The sequence below is a fragment of the Engystomops pustulosus genome, chromosome 7 (genome assembly GCF_040894005.1).
Source record: "Engystomops pustulosus chromosome 7, aEngPut4.maternal, whole genome shotgun sequence".
In the NCBI taxonomy this organism is placed as follows: Eukaryota; Metazoa; Chordata; class Amphibia; order Anura; family Leptodactylidae; genus Engystomops; species Engystomops pustulosus.
The window spans coordinates 179448243-179469754 of record NC_092417.1 but is presented as its reverse complement, the minus strand read 5'-3'; the positions used below and the strand labels follow the sequence as shown (position 1 = coordinate 179469754).

The 21512-nt window shown below is 44.1% G+C and overlaps 1 protein-coding gene across 5 annotated transcripts in view; it reads right to left on the bottom strand.

Annotated features, from left to right (window-relative positions):
• Window positions 1–21024, bottom strand: part of SHANK2 (SH3 and multiple ankyrin repeat domains 2) — a 166456-nt gene extending 145432 nt beyond the window's left edge. For 3 of the 5 annotated variants that reach the window (XM_072119095.1, XM_072119096.1, XM_072119098.1), the window contains exons 1-2: window positions 20739–21023; window positions 10637–10712 (exon numbers count right to left, since the gene is read on the bottom strand). In XM_072119095.1, coding sequence (XP_071975196.1) covers window positions 10637–10712; window positions 20739–20808 — 146 coding nt within the window. In that variant the 5' untranslated portion in view covers window positions 20809–21023. Of the gene's footprint in view, window positions 1–10636; window positions 10713–20738 lie in introns of all 5 variants that reach the window. The other 2 variants (XM_072119097.1, XM_072119099.1) reach the window with 2 other exon arrangements.
• Between the last annotated feature and the right edge of the window lie 488 nt (window positions 21025–21512).

Below are 21512 nucleotides of genomic sequence, written 5' to 3'. Positions count from 1 at the left end.
CCGTGTTTCAGGCTTTAATGATTTTCTTGTATTAATAGACGTTTATTAGATCGTTAGTAGACATTAATAGATAAATATATACACGACTAGGAGTTATATATTTGTATTCCTAAAAATGTCATACTCCTCATCGGCTAAAAATACTCCTCAAAAATGGTAAAAGGAGTATTATTACCCTTCCAGAAAAATGTTAGTGCGACCTCTGGCACCTCCTGTATCACCCACACTGGCACCACACATGGCACCTCCTGTATCACCCACACTGGCACCACACATGGCACCTCCTGTATCACCCACACTGGCACCACACATGGCACCTCCTGTATCACCCACACTGGCACCTCCTGTATCACCCACACTGGCACCACACATGGCACCTCCTGTATCACCCACACTGGCACCACACATGGCACCACCTGTATCACCCCCATTGGCACCACACATGGCACCTCCTGTATCACCCACACTGGCACCACACGTGGTACCTCCTGTATCACCCCCATTGGCACCACACATGGTCCCTCCTGTATCACCCACACTGGCACCACACATGGCACCTCCTGTATCACCCACACTGGCACCACACATGGCACCACCTGTATCACCCACACTGGCACCACACATGGCACCACCTGTATCACCCACACTGGCACCACACATGGCACCTCCTGTATCACCCACACTGGCTCCACACATAGTCCCTCCTGTATCACCCACACTGGCATCACACATGGCACCTCCTGTATCACCCACACTGGCACCACACATGGCACCACCTGTATTACCCACACTGGCACCACACATGGCACCTCCTGTATCACCCACACTGGCTCCACACATGGCACCTCCTGTATCACCCACACTGGCACCACACATGGCACCACCTGTATTACCCACACTGGCACCACACATGGCACCTCCTGTATCACCCACACTGGCACCACACATGGCACCACCTGTATCACCCACACTGGCACCACACATGGTACCTCCAGTATCACCCACACTGCCACCACACATGGCGCCTCCTGTATCACCCACACTGGCACCACACATGGCACCTCCTGTATCACCCACACTGGCACCTCCTGTATCACCCACACTGGCACCACACATGGTCCATCCTGTATCACCCACACCAGCACCACACATGGCACGTCCTGTATCCCCCACACTGGCACCACACATGGCACCTCCTGTATCACCCACACTGGCACCACACATGGCACCTCCTGTATCACCCACACTGCCATCACACATGGCACCTCCTGTATCACCCACACTGGCACCACAAATGGCACCTCCTGTATCACCCACACTGGCACCACACATGGCACCTCCTTAATTACCCACACTGGCACCACACATGGCACCTCCTGTATCACCCACACTGGCACCACACATGGCACCTCCTGTATCACCCACACTGGCACCACATATGGCACCTCCTGTATCACACACACTGGCACCACACATGGCACCTCCTGTATCACCCACACTGGCACCACACATAGCACCTCCTTAATTACCCACACTGCCACTACACATGGCACCTCCTGTATCACCCACACTGGCACCACACATGGCACCTCCTGTATCACCCACACTGGCACCACACATGGCACCTCCTGTATCACCCACACTGGCACCACACATGGCACCTCCTGTATCAACCACACTGGCACCACACATGGCACCTCCTGTATCACCCACACTGGCACCACACATGGCACCTCCTTAATTACCCACACTGGCACCACACATGGCACCTCCTGTATCACCCACACTGGCACCACACATGGCACCTCCTGTATCACCCACACTGGCACCACATATGGTCCCTCCTGTATCACCCACACTGGCACCACACATGGCACCTCCTGTATCACCCTCACTGGCACCACACATGGCACCTCCTGTATCACCCACACTGGCATCACACATGGCACCTCCTGTATCACCCACACTGGCACCACACATGGCACCTTCTGTATCACCCACACTGGAAGCACACATGGCACCTCCTGTATCCCCCACACTGGCACCACACATGGCACCTCCTGTATCACCCACACCAGCACCACACATGGCACCTCCTGTATCACCCACACCGGCACCACACATGGTACCTCCTGTATCACCCCCATTGGCACCACACATGGCACCTCCTGTATCACCCACACTGGCACCACACATGGCACCTCCTTTATCACCCACACTGGCACCAAACATGGCACCTCCTGTATCACCCACACTGGCACCACACATGGTCCCTCCTGTATCACCCACACTGGCACCACACATGGCACCTCCTGTATCATCCACACTGGCACCACACATGGCACCTCCTGTATCACCCACACTGGCACCACACATGGCACCTCCTGTATCACCCACACCAGCACCACATATGGTCCCTCCTGTATCACCCACACTGGCACCACACATGGCACCTCCTGTATCACCCACACTGGCACCACACATGGCACCTCCTGTATCACCCACACTGGCACCACACATGGCACCTCCTGTAACACCCACACTGACACCACACATGGCACCTCCTGTATCACCCACACTGGCACCACACATGGCACCTCCTGTATCACCCACACTGGCACCACACATGGCACCTCCTGTATCACGCACACTGGCACCACACATGGCACCTCCTGTATCACCCACACTGGCACCACATATGGTCCCTCCTGTATCACCCACACTGGCACCACACATGGCACCTCCTGTATCACCCTCACTGGCACCACACGTGGTACTTCCTGTATCACCCACACTGGCACCACACATGGCACCTCCTGTATCACCCACACTGGCACCACACATGGCACCTTCTGTATCACCCACACTGGCACCACACATGGCACCTCCTGTATCCCCCACACTGGCACCACACATGGCACCTCCTGTATCACCCACACCAGCACCACACATGGCACCTCCTGTATCACCCACACCGGCACCACACATGGTACCTCCTGTATCACCTCCATTGGCACCACACATGGCACCTCCTGTATCATACACACTAGCTCCACATATGGCACCTCCAGTATCACCCACACTGGCACCACACATGGCACCTCCTGTATCACCCACACTGGCACCACACATAGTCCCTCCTGTATCACCCACACTGGCATCACACATGGCACCTCCTGTATCACCCACACTGGCACCACACATGGCACCTCCTGTATCACCCACACCAGCACCACACATGGCACCTCCTGTATCACCCACACCGGCACCACACATGGTACCTCCTGTATCACCTCCATTGGCACCACACATGGCACCTCCTGTATCATACACACTAGCTCCACATATGGCACCTCCAGTATCACCCACACTGGCACCACACATGGCACCTCCTGTATCACCCACACTGGCACCACACATAGTCCCTCCTATATCACCCACACTGGCATCACACATGGCACCTCCTGTATCACCCACACTGGCACCACACATGGCACCTCCTGTATCACCCACACCAGCACCACATATGGTCCCTCCTGTATCACCCACACTGGCACCACACATGGCCCCTCCTGTATCACCCACACTGGCACCACACATGGCACCTCCTGTATCACCCACACTGGCACCACACATGGTCCCTTCTGTATCACCCACACTGGCACCACATATGGTCCCTCCTGTATCACCCACACTGGCACCACACATGGCACCTCCTGTATCCCCCACACTGGCACCACACATGGCACCTCCTGTATCACCCACACTGACACCACACATGGCACCTCCTGTATCACCCACACCGGCACCACACATGGTACCTCCTGTATCACCCCCATTGGCACCACACATGGCACCTCCTGTATCATACACACTAGCTCCACATATGGTACCTCCTGTATCACCCACACCGGCACCACACATGGCACCTCCTGTATCACCCACACTGGCACCACACATGGTACCTCCTGTATCACCCACACTGGCACCACACATGGCACCTCCTGTATCACCCACACTGCCACCACACATGGCACCTCCTGTATCACCCACACTGGCACCACACATGGCACCTCCTGTATCACCCACACTGGCACCACACGTGGTACCTCCTGTATCACCCACACTGGCACCACACATGGCACCTCCTGTATCACCCACACTGGCACCACACATGGCACCTCCTGTATCACCCACACTGGCACCACACATGGTCCCTTCTGTATCACCCACACTGGCACCACACTGGCACCTCCTGTATCACCCACACTGGCACCACACATAGTCCCTCCTGTATCACCCACACTGGCATCACACATGGCACCTCCTGTATCACCCACACTGGCACCACACATGGCCCCTCCTGTATCACCCACACTGGCACCACACATGGCACCTCTTGTATCACCCACACTGGCACCACACATGGTCCCTTCTGTATCACCCACACTGGCACCACATATGGTCCCTCCTGTATCACCCACACTGGCACCACACATGGCACCTCCTGTATCCCCCACACTGGCACCACACATGGCACCTCCTGTATCACCCACACTGACACCACACATGGCACCTCCTGTATCACCCACACCGGCACCACACATGGTACCTCCTGTATCACCCCCATTGGCACCACACATGGCACCTCCTGTATCATACACACTAGCTCCACATATGGTACCTCCTGTATCACCCACACCGGCACCACACATGGCACCTCCTGTATCACCCACACTGGCACCACACATGGTACCTCCTGTATCACGCACACTGGCACCACACATGGCACCTCCTGTATCACCCACACTGCCACCACACATGGCACCTCCTGTATCACCCACACTGGCACCACACATGGCACCTCCTGTATCACCCACACTGGCACCACACGTGGTACCTCCTGTATCACCCACACTGGCACCACACATGGCACCTCCTGTATCACCCACACTGGCACCACACATGGCACCTCCTGTATCACCCACACTGGCACCACACATGGTCCCTTCTGTATCACCCACACTGGCACCACACTGGCACCTCCTGTATCACCCACACTGGCACCACACATAGTCCCTCCTGTATCACCCACACTGGCATCACACATGGCACCTCCTGTATCCCCCACACCAGCACCACACATGGCACCACCTGTATCACCCACACCGGCACCACACATGGCACCTCCTGTATCCCCCACACCAGCACCACACATGGCACCTCCTGTATCCCCCACACCAGCACCACACATGACCTTTGCTGTACCACACATCCCCAGCTCCATGATGCCTGGGTCAGCAGGTAGCAGCGGGCAGAGGACAGGTATGGGCGGCAGAGATTACCCTGCGCTCTGCTGAAGTGCAGTGTCTGCAGAGCAGATGCTAAACTCTTGTAAGATCAATAGTCAGTCAGCCCACACTACTAATTATGAGTAATTATGCAGAGCGGTACAGGCAGAAATCAGTGCAGCATTCAGTGACAACCACGGAGGAGGTGGGGGAGGGGGGAAACAGCCAAAAATAAAAGGAAGAAATAGTAAGATAGAACAGCAGTGACCCCCCCACTTCCCCGGGCAGGGTCACAAGGAAAGCACCACCCTGTAAAGGGGGACACCGACTCTGCCCCGATCTATACATGTGATTATGGATTTATAACATATATAAAAAATGTTTCTCTCCCCAGATATTCCAAGAATAGCTGTAGTGTAGCGCCCCCTGCTGTGCCTGTTGAGCAGACATTCAGCGTCCACCTCAGCACCGATGATGCAGGGGACGCACATGCTCAGTCTTGTTTCGGTCTCTCCTCCCTTGCATATATGAGGGGTCCCTGGGGTGGTGTAAGACTCTGTGGGGTCATGTAGCTTCAGGACATTCACTGCATCCCCATAGGATTAGGGAGAAGTGAGAGACAGAGTTACTGCACATCCTCAGCCTCTGACATGCAGAGAAGATGCTGCCGCTTCAGGCTCCTTCACAAAGCATGTGAGCATGTGCGACCACCTTATCACAGTCACTGAGGTGGTCGCAGAAAGGCTGAGAGAAGGAGACAGCAGGGGGCGATATTCCGACCTTGTTCCAGGAATATCTGGGGATAGAGGAATTCACAGTCATAGGTGTAAATACAAGAAAAAGTTTGTTACGATCTGGATTTACTTATAAACTGTGTCCTTCACTGCACATGCCCATTAATAATATCACAAGAGGCGTCCTAAAGAGTCACCAGCAACACAAGGGGTTAAAGACTCCTCCGAATAAAAAATCTCTACCGACATTACATAGAAAATTCCACAAAACGAGAAATAAGACCCATCATGTACAATACTCAGTAGCAGTGACTAATTTGCATACATTTGCATAAAGATGATATATACATCAAGGCGCGGCGAGGCGAGGGTGCAGGAGATACCAAATCTACTACATCATCTACCGCTAGCACCTCCATCCCAGCAGAGGAGGCCACGGAGTATACAAAGTGTCTATACAATATATAATGTCCTATACACACATACTATATACACAGCGTCTATACAATATATAATGTCCTATACACACATACTATATACACAGCTACTATATATACACAGCGTCTATACAATATATAATGTCCTATACACACATACTATATACACACATACTATATACACAGCGTCTATACAATATATAATGTCCTATACACACATACTATATACACACATACTATATACACAGCGTCTATACAATATATAATGTCCTATACACACACACTATATACACAGCGTCTATACAATATATAATGTGCTATACACACATACTATATACACAGCTACTATATATACACAGCGTCTATACAATATATAATGTCCTATACACACATACTATATATACAGCTACTATATATACACAGCGTCTATACAATATATAATGTCCTATACACACATACTATATACACAGCTACTATATACACAGCGTCTATACAATATATAATGTGCTATACACACATACTATATACACAGCGTCTATACAATATATAATGTGCTATACACACATACTATATACACACATACTATATACACAGCGTCTATACAATATATAATGTCCTATACACACATACTATATACACACATACTATATACACAGCGTCTATACAATATATAATGTGCTATACACACATACTATATACACAGCGTCTATACAATATATAATGTCCTATACACACATACTATATATACAGCTACTATATACACAGCGTCTATACAATATATAATGTGCTATACACACATACTATATACACAGCGTCTATACAATATATAATGTGCTATACACACATACTATATACACACATACTATATACACAGCGTCTATACAATATATAATGTCCTATACACACATACTATATACACAGCGTCTATACAATATAAAATGTCCTATACACATACTATATACACAGCGTCTATACAATATATAATGTCCTATACACACATACTATATATACAGCTACTATATATACACAGCGTCTATACAATATATAATGTCCTATACACACATACTATATATACAGCTACTATATACACAGCGTCTATACAATATATAATGTGCTATACACACATACTATATACACAGCGTCTATACAATATATAATGTGCTATACACACATACTATATACACACATACTATATACACAGCGTCTATACAATATATAATGTCCTATACACACATACTATATACACAGCGTCTATACAATATATAATGTCCTATACACATACTATATACACAGCGTCTATACAATATATAATGTGCTATACACACATACTATATACACACATACTATATACACACATACTATATACACACATACTATATACACAGCGTCTATACAATATATAATGTCCTATACACACATACTATATACACAGCGTCTATACAATATATAATGTCCTATACACATACTATATACACAGCGTCTATACAATATATAATGTCCTATACACACATACTATATATACAGCTACTATATATACACAGCGTCTATACAATATATAATGTCCTATACACACATACTATATATACAGCTACTATATACACAGCGTCTATACAATATATAATGTGCTATACACACATACTATATACACAGCGTCTATACAATATATAATGTGCTATACACACATACTATATACACACATACTATATACACAGCGTCTATACAATATATAATGTCCTATACACACATACTATATACACAGCGTCTATACAATATATAATGTCCTATACACATACTATATACACAGCGTCTATACAATATATAATGTGCTATACACACATACTATATACACACATACTATATACACACATACTATATACACAGCGTCTATACAATATATAATGTCCTATACACACATACTATATACACAGCGTCTATACAATATATAATGTCCTATACACATACTATATACACAGCGTCTATACAATATATAATGTCCTATACACACATACTATATATACAGCTACTATATATACACAGCGTCTATACAATATATAATGTCCTATACACACATACTATATATACAGCTACTATATACACAGCGTCTATACAATATATAGGGGCAAATTTACTTACCCGGTCCATTCGCGTTCCAGCGGCGGCTTCTCCGCTCTGGATTCGGGTCCGGCCGGGATTTAATAAGGTAGTTCTTCCGCCGTCCACCAGGTGGCGCTGCTGCGCTGAAAGTAAACTCATCGCGCCGGAATGCACCGAGCTGGACCAGGTGAAGGTAAGCGGTCCTTATGCGACACATTTTCGGTTTTTAAATGCGGCGGTTTTTCCGAATACGTCGGGTTTTCGTTCGGCCACGCCCCCCGATTTCCGTCGCGCGCATGCCAGCGCCGATGCGCCACAATCCGATCGCGTGCGCCAAAATCCCGGGGCAATTTAAGTACAAGCGGCGCAAAACGGAAATATTCGGGTAACACGTCGGGAAAACGCGAATCGGGCCCTTAATAAATGACCCCCATAATGTGCTATACACACATACTATATACACAGCGTCTATACAATATATAATGTGCTATACACACATACTATATACACACATACTATATACACAGCGTCTATACAATATATAATGTCCTATACACACATACTATATACACAGCGTCTATACAATATATAATGTCCTATACACATACTATATACACAGCGTCTATACAATATATAATGTGCTATACACACATACTATATACACACATACTATATACACACATACTATATACACATCGTCTATACAATATATAATGTCCTATACACATACTATATACACAGCGTCTATACAATATATAATGTCCTATACACACATACTATATACACACATACTATATACACAGCGTCTACACAATATACAATGTCCTATACACACATACTATATACACAGCGTCTATACAATATATAATGTCCTATACACACATACTATATTTACAGCTACTATATATACACAGTGTCTATACAATATATAATGTCCTATACACACATACTATATACACAGCGTCTATACAATATATAATGTCCTATACACACATAATATATATACAGCTACTATATATACACAGTGTCTATACAATATATAATGTCCTATACACACATACTATATACACACATACTATATACACAGCGTCTATACAATATATAATGTCCTATACACACATACTATATACACAGCGTCTATACAATATATAATGTCCCATACACACATACTATATACACAGCGTCTATACAATATATAATGTCCTATACACACATACTATATACACAGCGTCTATACAATATATAATGTCCTATACACACATACTATATACACAGCGTCTATACAATATATAATGTCCTATACACACATACTATATACACACATACTATATACACAGCGTCTATACAATATATAATGTGCTATACACACATACTATATACACACATACTATATACACAGCGTCTATACAATATATAATGTCCTATACACACATACTATATACACAGCGTCTATACAATATATAATGTGCTATACACACATACTATATACACACATACTATATACACAGCGTCTATACAATATATAATGTCCTATACACACATACTATATACAAAGCGTCTATACAATATATAATGTGCTATACACACATACTATATACACAGCGTCTATACAATATATAATGTCCTATACACACATAATATATATACAGCTACTATATATACACAGCGTCTATACAATATATAATGTCCTATACACACATACTATATACACACATACTATATACACAGCGTCTATACAATATATAATGTGCTATACACACATACTATATACACAGCGTCTATACAATATATAATGTGCTATACACACATACTATATACACAGCGTCTATACAATATATAATGTGCTATACACACATACTATATACACAGATACTATATACACAGCGTCTATACAATATATAATGTCCTATACACACATACTATATACACAGCGTCTATACAATATATAATGTGCTATACACACATACTATATACACAGCGTCTATACAATATATAATGTGCTATACACACATACTATATACACAGATACTATATACACAGATACAATATATACAGCACACACAGGAGCAGAGTTTCTCACCTGGAAGCATCAAAACTGTCATAGGAGCCGACTGTGTAATGGCGGAACAACTTTTTCGTCCTGTCCGTCCGCGTTTCTTAAAAGAAGAAATGAAAATTCTGATTAACATCAACATCGTGTAAAATGACATATTGATTTACACACGTCCTATCTATATAATATTAACAGTATTCATATTTCTATCCATTAATTACTCTATTTCATATCTAATAAGTGCATCATATGTATCCCTCTCCACATCCTTCTATATATGCATCTCATATCTATATCCTATACACCTCATATACGTGATAAATACCCATCATCTATACATCTCGTATTTACCCATCCATCATCTATATATCTCGTATTTACCCATCCATCATCTATATATGTGACATCATATGTGTCTTTTTATAGAATGTATGGAAACTTCTGGTTTAGATTTATCCATCTATCGCCTATCTATCTCCTATCTATCTATCTCCTATCTATCTCCTATCTATCTCCTATCTATCTCCTATCTATCTATCTCCTATCTATCTCCTATCTATCTATCTATCTCCTATCTATCTATCTATCTATCTCCTTATTATCTCCTATCTATCTATCTATCTATCTATCTATCTATCTATCTATCTATCTATCTATCTCCTATCTATCTATCTATCTATCTATCTCCTATCTATCTCCTATCTATCTATCTCCTAATCTATCTATCTCCTATCTATCTATCTATCTATCTCCTATCTATCTATCTATCTATCTATCTCCTATCTATCTATCTATCTATCTATCTATCTATCTATCTCCTATCTATCTATCTATCTATCTATCTATCTCCTATCTATCTATCTATCTCCTATCTCCTATCTATCTCCTATCTATCTATCTATCTATCTCCTATCTATCTATCTATCTATCTATCTATCTATCACATATCTATCTCCTATCTATCTATCTCCTATCTATCTATCTATCTCCTATCTATCTATCTATCTATCTCCTATCTATCTATCTATCTATCTATCTATCTATCTCCTATCTATCTATCTCCTACCTATCTCATATCTATCCATCTATCACATATCTATCTATCTATCTATCTCCTATCTATCTATCTATCTCCTATCTATCTATCTATCTCCTATCTATCTATCTATCTATCTCCTATCTATCTATCTCCTATCTATCTATCTATCTATCTATCTATCTATCTATCTATCTCCTATCTATCACATATCTATCTATCTATCTATCTCCTATCTATCTATCTATCTATCTATCTCCTATCTATCTATCTATCTATCTCCTATCTATCTCCTATCTATCTATCTATCTATCTATCTCCTATCTATCTATCTATCTATCTATCTATCTATCTATCTATCTCCTATCTATCTATCTATCTATCTCCTATCTATCTATCTCCTATCTATCTATCACCTATCTACATTATCTATCTATCTATCTATCTCCTATCTATCTATCTATCTCCTATCTATCTATCTATCTATCTATCTCCTATCTATCTATCTCCTATCTATCTATCACCTATCTACATTATCTATCTATCTATCTATCTCCTATCTATCTATCTATCTATCTATCTCCTATCTATCTATCTATCTATCCATCTATCCATCTATCTATATATCTCCTATATATCTATCTATCCATCTATCCATCTATCTATATATCTCCTATATATCTATCTATCTATCTCCTATCTATCTATCTATCTATCTATCTATCTATCTATCTATCTATCTATCTATCTCCTATATATCTATCTCCTATCTATCTATCTCCTATCTATCTCCTATATATCTATCTATCTATCTCCTATCTATCTATCTCCTATCTATCTATCTATCTATCTCCTATCTATCTCCTATCTATCTATCTATCTATCTATCTATCTATCTATCTATCTCCTATCTATCTATCTCATATCTATCTATCTCCTATCTATCTATCTATCTCCTATCTATCTCCTATCTATCTATCTATCTCCTATCTATCTATCTATCTATCTCCTATCTATCTATCTATCTCCTATCTATCTATCTCCTATCTATCTATCTATCTATCTATCTATCTATCTATCTATCTATCTATCTCCTATCTATCTATCTATCTCCTATCTATCTATCTATCTATCTATCTATCTATCTCCTATCTATCTATCTCCTATCTATCTATCTCCTATCTATCTATCTATCTATCTACCTATCTCCTATCTATCTATCTCCTATCTATCTATCTCCTATCTATCTATCTATCTATCTCCTATCTATCTATCTATCTATCTATCTATCTATCTATCTCCTATCTATCTATCTATCTATCTCCTATCTATCTATCTCCTACCTATCTCATATCTATCCATCTATCACATATCTATCTATCTATCTATCTATCTATCTATCTATCTATCTATCTATCTATCTCCTATCTATCACATATCTATCTATCTATCTATCTATCATCTATCTATCTATCTCCTATCTATCTATCTATCTATCTATCTCCTATCTATCTATCTATCTCCTATCTATCTCCTATCTATCTATCTATCTATCTATCTATCTATCTATCTATCTATCTATCTATCTCCTATCTATCTATCTATCTATCTATCTCCTATCTATCTATCTATCTATCTCCTATCTATCTATCTATCTATCTATCTCCTATCTATCTATCTATCTCCTATCTATCTATCTATCTATCTATCTCCTATCTATCTATCTATCTCCTATCTATCTATCTATCTATCTATCTCCTATCTATCTATCTCCTATCTATCTATCACCTATCTACATTATCTATCTATCTATCTCCTATCTATCTATCTATCTCTCTATCTCCTATCTATCTATCTATCTATATATCTCCTATATATCTATCTATCCATCTATCCATCTATCTATATATCTCCTATATATCTATCTCCTATCTATCTCCTATCTATCTATCTCCTATCTATCTATCTATCTATCTATCTATCTATCTATCTCCTATATATCTATCTCCTATCTATCTATCTATCTCCTATCTATCTATCTATCTATCTCCTATATATCTATCTATCTATCTATCTCCTATCTATCTATCTCCTATCTATCTATCTATCTCCTATCTATCTCCTATCTATCTATCTATCTATCTATCTATCTCCTATCTATCTCCTATCTATCTATCTATCTATCTATCTATCTATCTATCTATCTATCTATCTCCTATCTATCTCCTATCTATCTATCTCCTATCTATCTATCTATCTCCTATATATCTATCTCCTATCTATCTATCTCCTATCTATCTATCTATCTATCTATCTATCTCCTATATATCTATCTATCTATCTATCTATCTCCTATCTATCTATCTCCTATCTATCTATCTCCTATCTATCTATCTATCTATCTCCTATCTATCTCCTATCTATCTATCTCCTATCTATCTATCTCCTATCTATCTCCTATCTATCTATCTATCTATCTCCTATCTATCTCCTATCTATCTATCTCCTATCTATCTATCTATCTATCTATCTCCTATCTATCTATCTATCTATCTCCTATCTATCTATCTATCTATCTATCTATCTATCTATCTATCTCCTATCTATCTATCTCCTATCTATCTATCTCCTATCTATCTATCTATCTATCTATCTACCTATCTCCTATCTATCTATCTCCTATCTATCTATCTCCTATCTATCTATCTCCTATCTATCTATCTATCTATCTATCTATCTATCTCCTATCTATCTATCTATCTATCTCCTATCTATCTATCTCCTATCTATCTATCTCCTATCTATCTATCTATCTATCTATCTATCTATCTCCTCTCTCTCTCTCTATCACATCTCTCTCTCTCTATCCATCCTTTTTACCTCTTCCTAGACCATGGTGTTACTGTACATTTGTGTTCATGGAAGTTATTGGGGTGAGGTCATCTACAGTAAAGCGCGGTGCAGTAAAATACATGGCTCTTCCTCTGTGTGGAGGGCGTCCAGCCCTCGGTTTGCTGTTGAGGGATGTGACCCGCAGTGACACGTATAGGAGTCCAGGTCAGGGATGACACAGTCTGCAGACACTGGTTCTGTATCCAGTAATTATCATTCATTATCTCTTTTACCCAAACAAATTAACAATGGATCGATAAGATACATTAACGGCGGAGAATATTCTAAGCTGACGCCTCCGTTCCGCGCTCACATTGATTTCCTATATGTATCATTCCACTAAACTGCACACGATACATTGTATCCCATCCAGCTAATTAACCAGAAAAAATTAATTACTAATCGCCTTCCCTAGGCCGCAGTGTTACGAGTCTCTGAGTGGACGGCTGCCAGAGGATAGCAAAATCTGTCACAGTCCGGTGTCCTGTCACACAACCAAAGCTGCGGCGAGAGACTAGAGCAGCGACAGAAGCATCAAATACATCACACACTGTAACAGAGCGGAAATAACATGGAGATTTCTTACAGGTGATACCGGGCGGACCCCTCGTTTTTTGTGATCTGTGGGGATAGGGCAGTGGTGGCGAACCTATGGCACGGGTGCCAGAGGTGGCACTCAGAGCCCTCTCTATGTGCCATCACCCCAGCGCAGACTCCGCCAGAGAGGACACAAGGCCTCTTGCAGTCCCAGGCAGCCCAGGACCCTAGAATGAAGCTACAATGATAACCAAAGCTTTTTCTCCTTCTTTCTACTGTATTGGTGTCCTCAGGTGCCTATACAATCTAAACATGCGACAGAGCAGGGAGCTGTTTAAATTGTCGCATCGGCACTTTGCAAAAAATATGTGGGTTTTGGATGTAGTTTGGGCACTCGGCATCGAAAAGGTTTGCCATCACTGGGATAGGGCCTAGTCACTGGGATAGGGCCTAGCTTTAGTTCATGGGAAAAGCCCTTTAACGAGCAGGGAGGATTTTAAGGCACAGACCTTAGTGCGCAGGGAGGACCTTAGTGCGCAAGGAGGACCTTAGTGCGCAGGGGGGACCTTAGAGCGCAGGGGGGACCTTAGAGCGCAGGGGGGACCTTAGAGCGCAGGGGGGACCTTAGAGCGCAGGGGGGACCTTAGAGCGCAGGGGGGACCTTAGAGCGCAGGGGGGACCTTAGAGCGCAGGGGGGACCTTAGAGCGCAGGGAGGACCTTAGAGCGCAGGGAGGACCTTAGAGCGCAGGGAGGACCTTAGCGCGCAGGGAGGACCTTAGCGCGGAGGGGGGACCTTAGTGCGCAGGGGGGACCTTAGAATGCAGGGGGGACCTTAGAATGCAGGGAGGACCTTAGAATGCAGGGAGGACCTTAGAATGCAGGGAGGACCTTAGCGCGGCGGGAGGACCATAGCATGCAGGGAGGACCATAGCATGCAGGGAGGACCATAGCATGCAGGGAGGACCATAGCATGCAGGGAGGACCTTAGAATGCAGGGAGGACCTTAGCGCGGAGGGAGGACCTTAGCGCGGAGGGAGGACCATAGCATGCAGGGAGGACCATAGCATGCAGGGAGGACCATAGCATGCAGGGAGGACCATAGCATGCAGGGAGGACCTTAGAGCGCAGGGAGGACCTTAAAGGGAACTTGTCCCCAGGGACCTCATTTTCACTAAAGATTTTAGAAGCCCATCACACCTGGATTGCAAAGATGTGTTTCAGCCTTTTCTGTGCATGTGTAGTCCTAGGAGTTGGCCTTTGGCCATGTGACTTGTCTGTGCTGCAAACTCCTCAGCTCTCAGCCCCCACCTTCCTCCTGCTCCTTCACTCACATAGGGACAGGTCACAGCCTGGTGAGCTGCCATCAGTGGGGGAGAGAGGAGCTGTACAGGAGCAGGAAGGTTTGGGCTGAATCCTGGGACTCAGAACAGGATTCTGTCAGGGAGCAAGGCAAGTTAAAACACACAATTATATTGTAATGCAAATGTACAGAAGAAAGGCAGCTGTAATGTCCTTCTGCAACATGTCTTTAGTGCAAATGAGGTCCCTGCTGACAGGTCCCCTTTAACATGTAGGGGGGTCCTTAAAGTGTAGGGAGGGAGAGATTTGCTGTAACCCCTTTATCATGGTGTGACGTCACGAGTCGGCTGTGGGTGTATGGGGAGGGCTCACAGGCTGGGCACTCTCCATACAAGGTGGGCGTTTGCTGCATATTGGGTTAAAGTACCCTACAGGGTCTGAAAAATAGTAAAAAAAGTAAAAAAAACAAAAACACACCGGAAATTCTAATCACCCCCCTTTTCCCTAGAACTGATATAAAAATAAACAAACAGTAACAATCATAAACCTGTTCGTTATCCCTGCGTCCCAAAATGTCTGATCAATCAAATTATAACAACGTTTTTTTCCCGGCGTTTAACTCCTTAATGGAAAATAACGCCCAAAGTCGAAAATGGCACTTTTTCGCCATTTTTACAACATATAATAAAATGTCATAAAAAGTGCCGTAGACTACTTAAAATGACCCCCGCCCCCCCCCCCCCCACAGCTCCGACCACCCAAGTATGAAAACGTTATTAGCGCCAGAAGATGGCGAAATTAAATTGGTACAGAAAGTTTGAACTTCTCTAAATGTATTAAAAAACAATAAAACCCGTCTGTCCCCGTCATCGCACCGACCCAAAGAATAAAGGGGACATGTGATTTGGGGCGAACAGTGAAAGGCGTAAAATCCAAGCTCACAAGAAAACGGCGCAAATGTGTTTTTTCTCCAATTTTACTGCATTAGGAATTTTTCTGGCTTCCCAGTACATGACATGGAATATTAAATACTGTACCGTCACTATGAAGTGCAATTTGTTACACAGATAACAAGCCCCCGCAGAGCTCGGTACATGGGAAAATAAATAAAGTTATAGATTATTGAAGGTGGGGAGTGAAAAATGCAAAAACAACAAAGTGCCTGGTTGTTAAGAGGTTAACAGTGCTATCAGTGCAAGTATATATATATATATATATATACTCTACAGTAGTATAGGCTGAGTAATGGTGTCCCTGGCTATCAGCACAGAATGAAGATGTGCTGCAGCAGCTGAGGCGAGTGTCCGCAGTGTTATATAGAGGCTGATCATGGACAGGAGGGGGGTTACCCTTACACATGTCATCTAGGGGCCCAGGTTTCAGAGGAGCCCCATAAAGGGCTAGGATACAGCTGAATCCCCCTGTGATCCCCCGTATACTCAGGCTGTGAATGTGTCCTGCTGTTCCATTCATTATGAGGGAGTCCGAGAGACCCGAGACGACCCCTTTCATCTGTCCTACACACATGGGATGAGTGGCAGGGGCTTTACTCAACAGGCTACTTTTGGGGAACAGGACCTCCCGTCCTCAAGACTGTTGGGGTGTGATCCCTTATCATATAGAGGAGAAGAATTATACTTAGGACAAGCCCTTTAAACTAGATGCTATAGGACGCTAAATCCCCCCCCCCAGCCCTCCCCCCCCCCCGCTCTCTGGATTACACATCCACTTCTAGTCATAGCAATGACTCGGATCAGCCACTACACAGGAAATGTCGCTATCTGCTTCCTGTTCTATTCTCTGTCTATCAGCTAATGAGAACATCTGATCTGAGGGGGTAATAATGGACCCCATTAATGTAAAACAGAGGACCTGTTATCAGAATCCAACCAGACAATGATCAAATATATAACACTGCAGGGTTATATGTCCAAAAAGTCTCCTCAATAATCCTGTACCCTATGGAGCGGCAGGAGACAGGATACAATGTATCTATAGTGGATGATACAACAGACTGTTACATTGTACTAGTGACATCACCAATCAGCGATGATGTCACCAGAATCCAGAGCATCAGATGGACCCCGACAAGAGGCGACACTTGTACACGACATCTGACCCGCTGCTTCCCCCTGCAGAACGCTCATCCATGCGCCATTGTCTAACAGGGGCCTATAATTATCAAGCAAAACCTCTAATTACAGAGGGGAAGCGAAACACGAGGCTGCACAGCACCGGCACCGCCCCTCATATCCCCCAAATACACAGGAAAAGCTGGAAAATGCCTGGATCCTGCAGGAAGAGGCTGCTGTGCAACAATGTAACATATGTAACACACCCAAAAATGCTCCACCTCCCTCTCCCCAAAATATCAGAGAACTCACACTCTCTTAGCTAGTTGGTTGCTATTTAGTAACTGGGAATTATAGCAAGGGATGCTGGGACTTGTAGTGCCAAAATATATATAAATGTCTACATATATAAGCTCTGGACATGGAGTCAAGGAGGACCCCAACCTCCTAGAGTGCACACTCGGCCCCGGCTCCTCCTGGGACGTCACACCCGGCCCCGGCTCCTCCTGGGAGCCCACACCCTGCCCCTGCTCCTCTTGGGAGCCCACACCCGGCCCCGGCTCCTCTTGGGAGGCCACACCCGACCCTGGCTCCTCCTGGGAGGTCACACCCGGCCCCGGCTCCTCCTGGGAGGTCACACCCGGCCCCGGCTCCTCCTGGGAGCCCACACCCTGCCCCTGCTCCTCTTGGGAGCCCACACCCGGCCCCGGCTCCTCTTGGGAGGCCACACCCGACCCTGGCTCCTCCTGGGAGGTCACACCCGGCCCCGGCTCCTCCTGGGAGGTCACACCCGGCCCCGGCTCCTCCTGGGAGGTCACACCCGGCCCCGGCTCCTCCTGGGAGCCCACACCCTGCCCCTGCTCCTCTTGGGAGCCCACACCCGGCCCCGGCTCCTCTTGGGAGGCCACACTCGGCCCCGGCTCCTCCTGGGAGGTCACACCCGGCCCCGGCTCCTCCTGGGAGCCCACACCCGGCCCCGGCTCCTCTTGGGAGCCCACACCCGGCCCCGGCTCCTCTTGGGAGCCCACACCCGGCCCCGGCTCCTCCTGGGAGCCCACACCGGGCCCGGCTCCTCCTGGGAGCCCACACCCGGCCCCGGCTCCTCTTGGGAGCCCACACCCGGCCCCGGCTCCTCTTGGGAGCCCACACCGGGCCCGGCTCCTCCTGGGAGCCCACAACCGGCCACGGCTCCTCCTGGGAGCCTACACTCAGCCCTATTTCCGCATAGGAGTGCACACTCAGCCCCGGCTCCTCCTGGGAGTGCACACTCAGCCCTAGTTTTGCATAGGAGTCCACACTCAGCCCCGGCTCCTCCTGGGAGCCCACATCCTTCCCCCGGCTCCTCTTGGGAGCCCACACTCGGCCCGGCTCCTCCTGGGAGCCCACACTCGGCCCCGGCTCCTCCTGGGAGCCCACACTCGGCCCGGCTCCTCCTGGGAGCCCACACTCAGTCCTAGTTCCACCTAGGAGTGTACTTTGAGGTTTACACCAGCAAAGTGTGAACAGTGACTCACAGCCATCGGATACATGAAGACATCGCCCATCTCCTGCCAGCGGGTGACACCTGTCTGTGTCTGATGATGACAAATAAGGATTTCATTCAGTGAAGGAGCAAACAAAAATGTGCTCAGCAAATAACAGCACGAAAAGCAGGAAACAATCCACCCAACACCCAGTCAAAAAATATACATATGGTTTATTATGGGACAGAAGATGTGAATATTATAGCAATGGTACTGAAACTAGAGACCATAAAGAAATAAAAATAAATTAAAAAAAATAAATATAAATGATAAAATAAATGTGAAAATTTGTAGTAAAATATACAAAGATTAAAAATGTAAAATATACATATAAATAATTCTAAATGTAAAAAAACAAAAAATGGCAAAATATATATAGAAAAAAATAGATGAAAAAAAATTAGAATATTTAAGTAAAAGCTCGATGATGAAATAAATTCTAAATATTACACAAATAAATACCCTAATAATATATAAAACAAATAATAAAAAAAATCCACAATATTATGTACATACAAATAAATTAAAAAAACCTAAAAGATAAAATAAACTGCAAAAAATTAAAGACATAAAAAAAATCTAAGGAATAAAAAAAAAGGGGCAATCAAATGCGAAATAGAATTAAGACATAATCGATTCAGTAAAATAAATTAAAAATACTGAGAATTATATCAAAACAGGAATGGGGGCAAAATTTTCCCCAAACATTTTGACTTTGTCCACAAAAAAATAAAAAAGACATAAAACACACACAGACGTCCTACGGTACCTCCGAAATGCACTTTCTTCTTGAATTTGGAAGAGTCTGCCATAGTTTCATCCAGGCTGGATGTGACCATCTCACAGGGGGACGTGCGGACCCCACATTCCAGGAGACCCCTCTCTCCCCCCCTGCAGCCGCTCACATCACTTCATGCCTTATATATTCCCACATTCTGGATTATAACTTTGTAAATCCTATAAACATCCACAAAGGCAAAATTTAAAAAAAAATAAAAAATTTGGGGAAAAAAAAAAGAAAAGTGGAGCTTTTGTTCCTTTTTTTGCTGCAAAAATAAAAAAATACAAAAAAAAAAAAAAAAAAGTACAAAAATTTAGAATAAAAATTTCATCCGGGCTCATGAGGTGCGGGGGGTTCCCGGGGGCTCCTTCTCTTATATTTTTTTTTCCTTTTTTCGGGACAGGAAGGGGGAGAGAAGAGGCAGAGAAGGAGGAATGTGTTATTTTACACAAGTTGTAAGCTCAGAATAAGGAGCGCATCGCTCTGTGCCCACACTCTAGCAACGGGTTCTTTCTCTGCTGTGCGTTACCATGGAAATGCATCAGTCACTAATCGAAATAAGTGCGGGTGAAGGACGCCTGAAAACCTGGAGCAATTACGCATGCCATTAGAGAGGAAAGGGAATGATTCAATCCGTCTATTACTTACATGGCGGAGCCGGCGCACACTCACACACTCCCAGCAATCCAAATATTTATTTTTTGGTTATCTAGTGGGTTTTTTTTTTTTGGAATAATAATATTAATAACAACTGAGAATCTC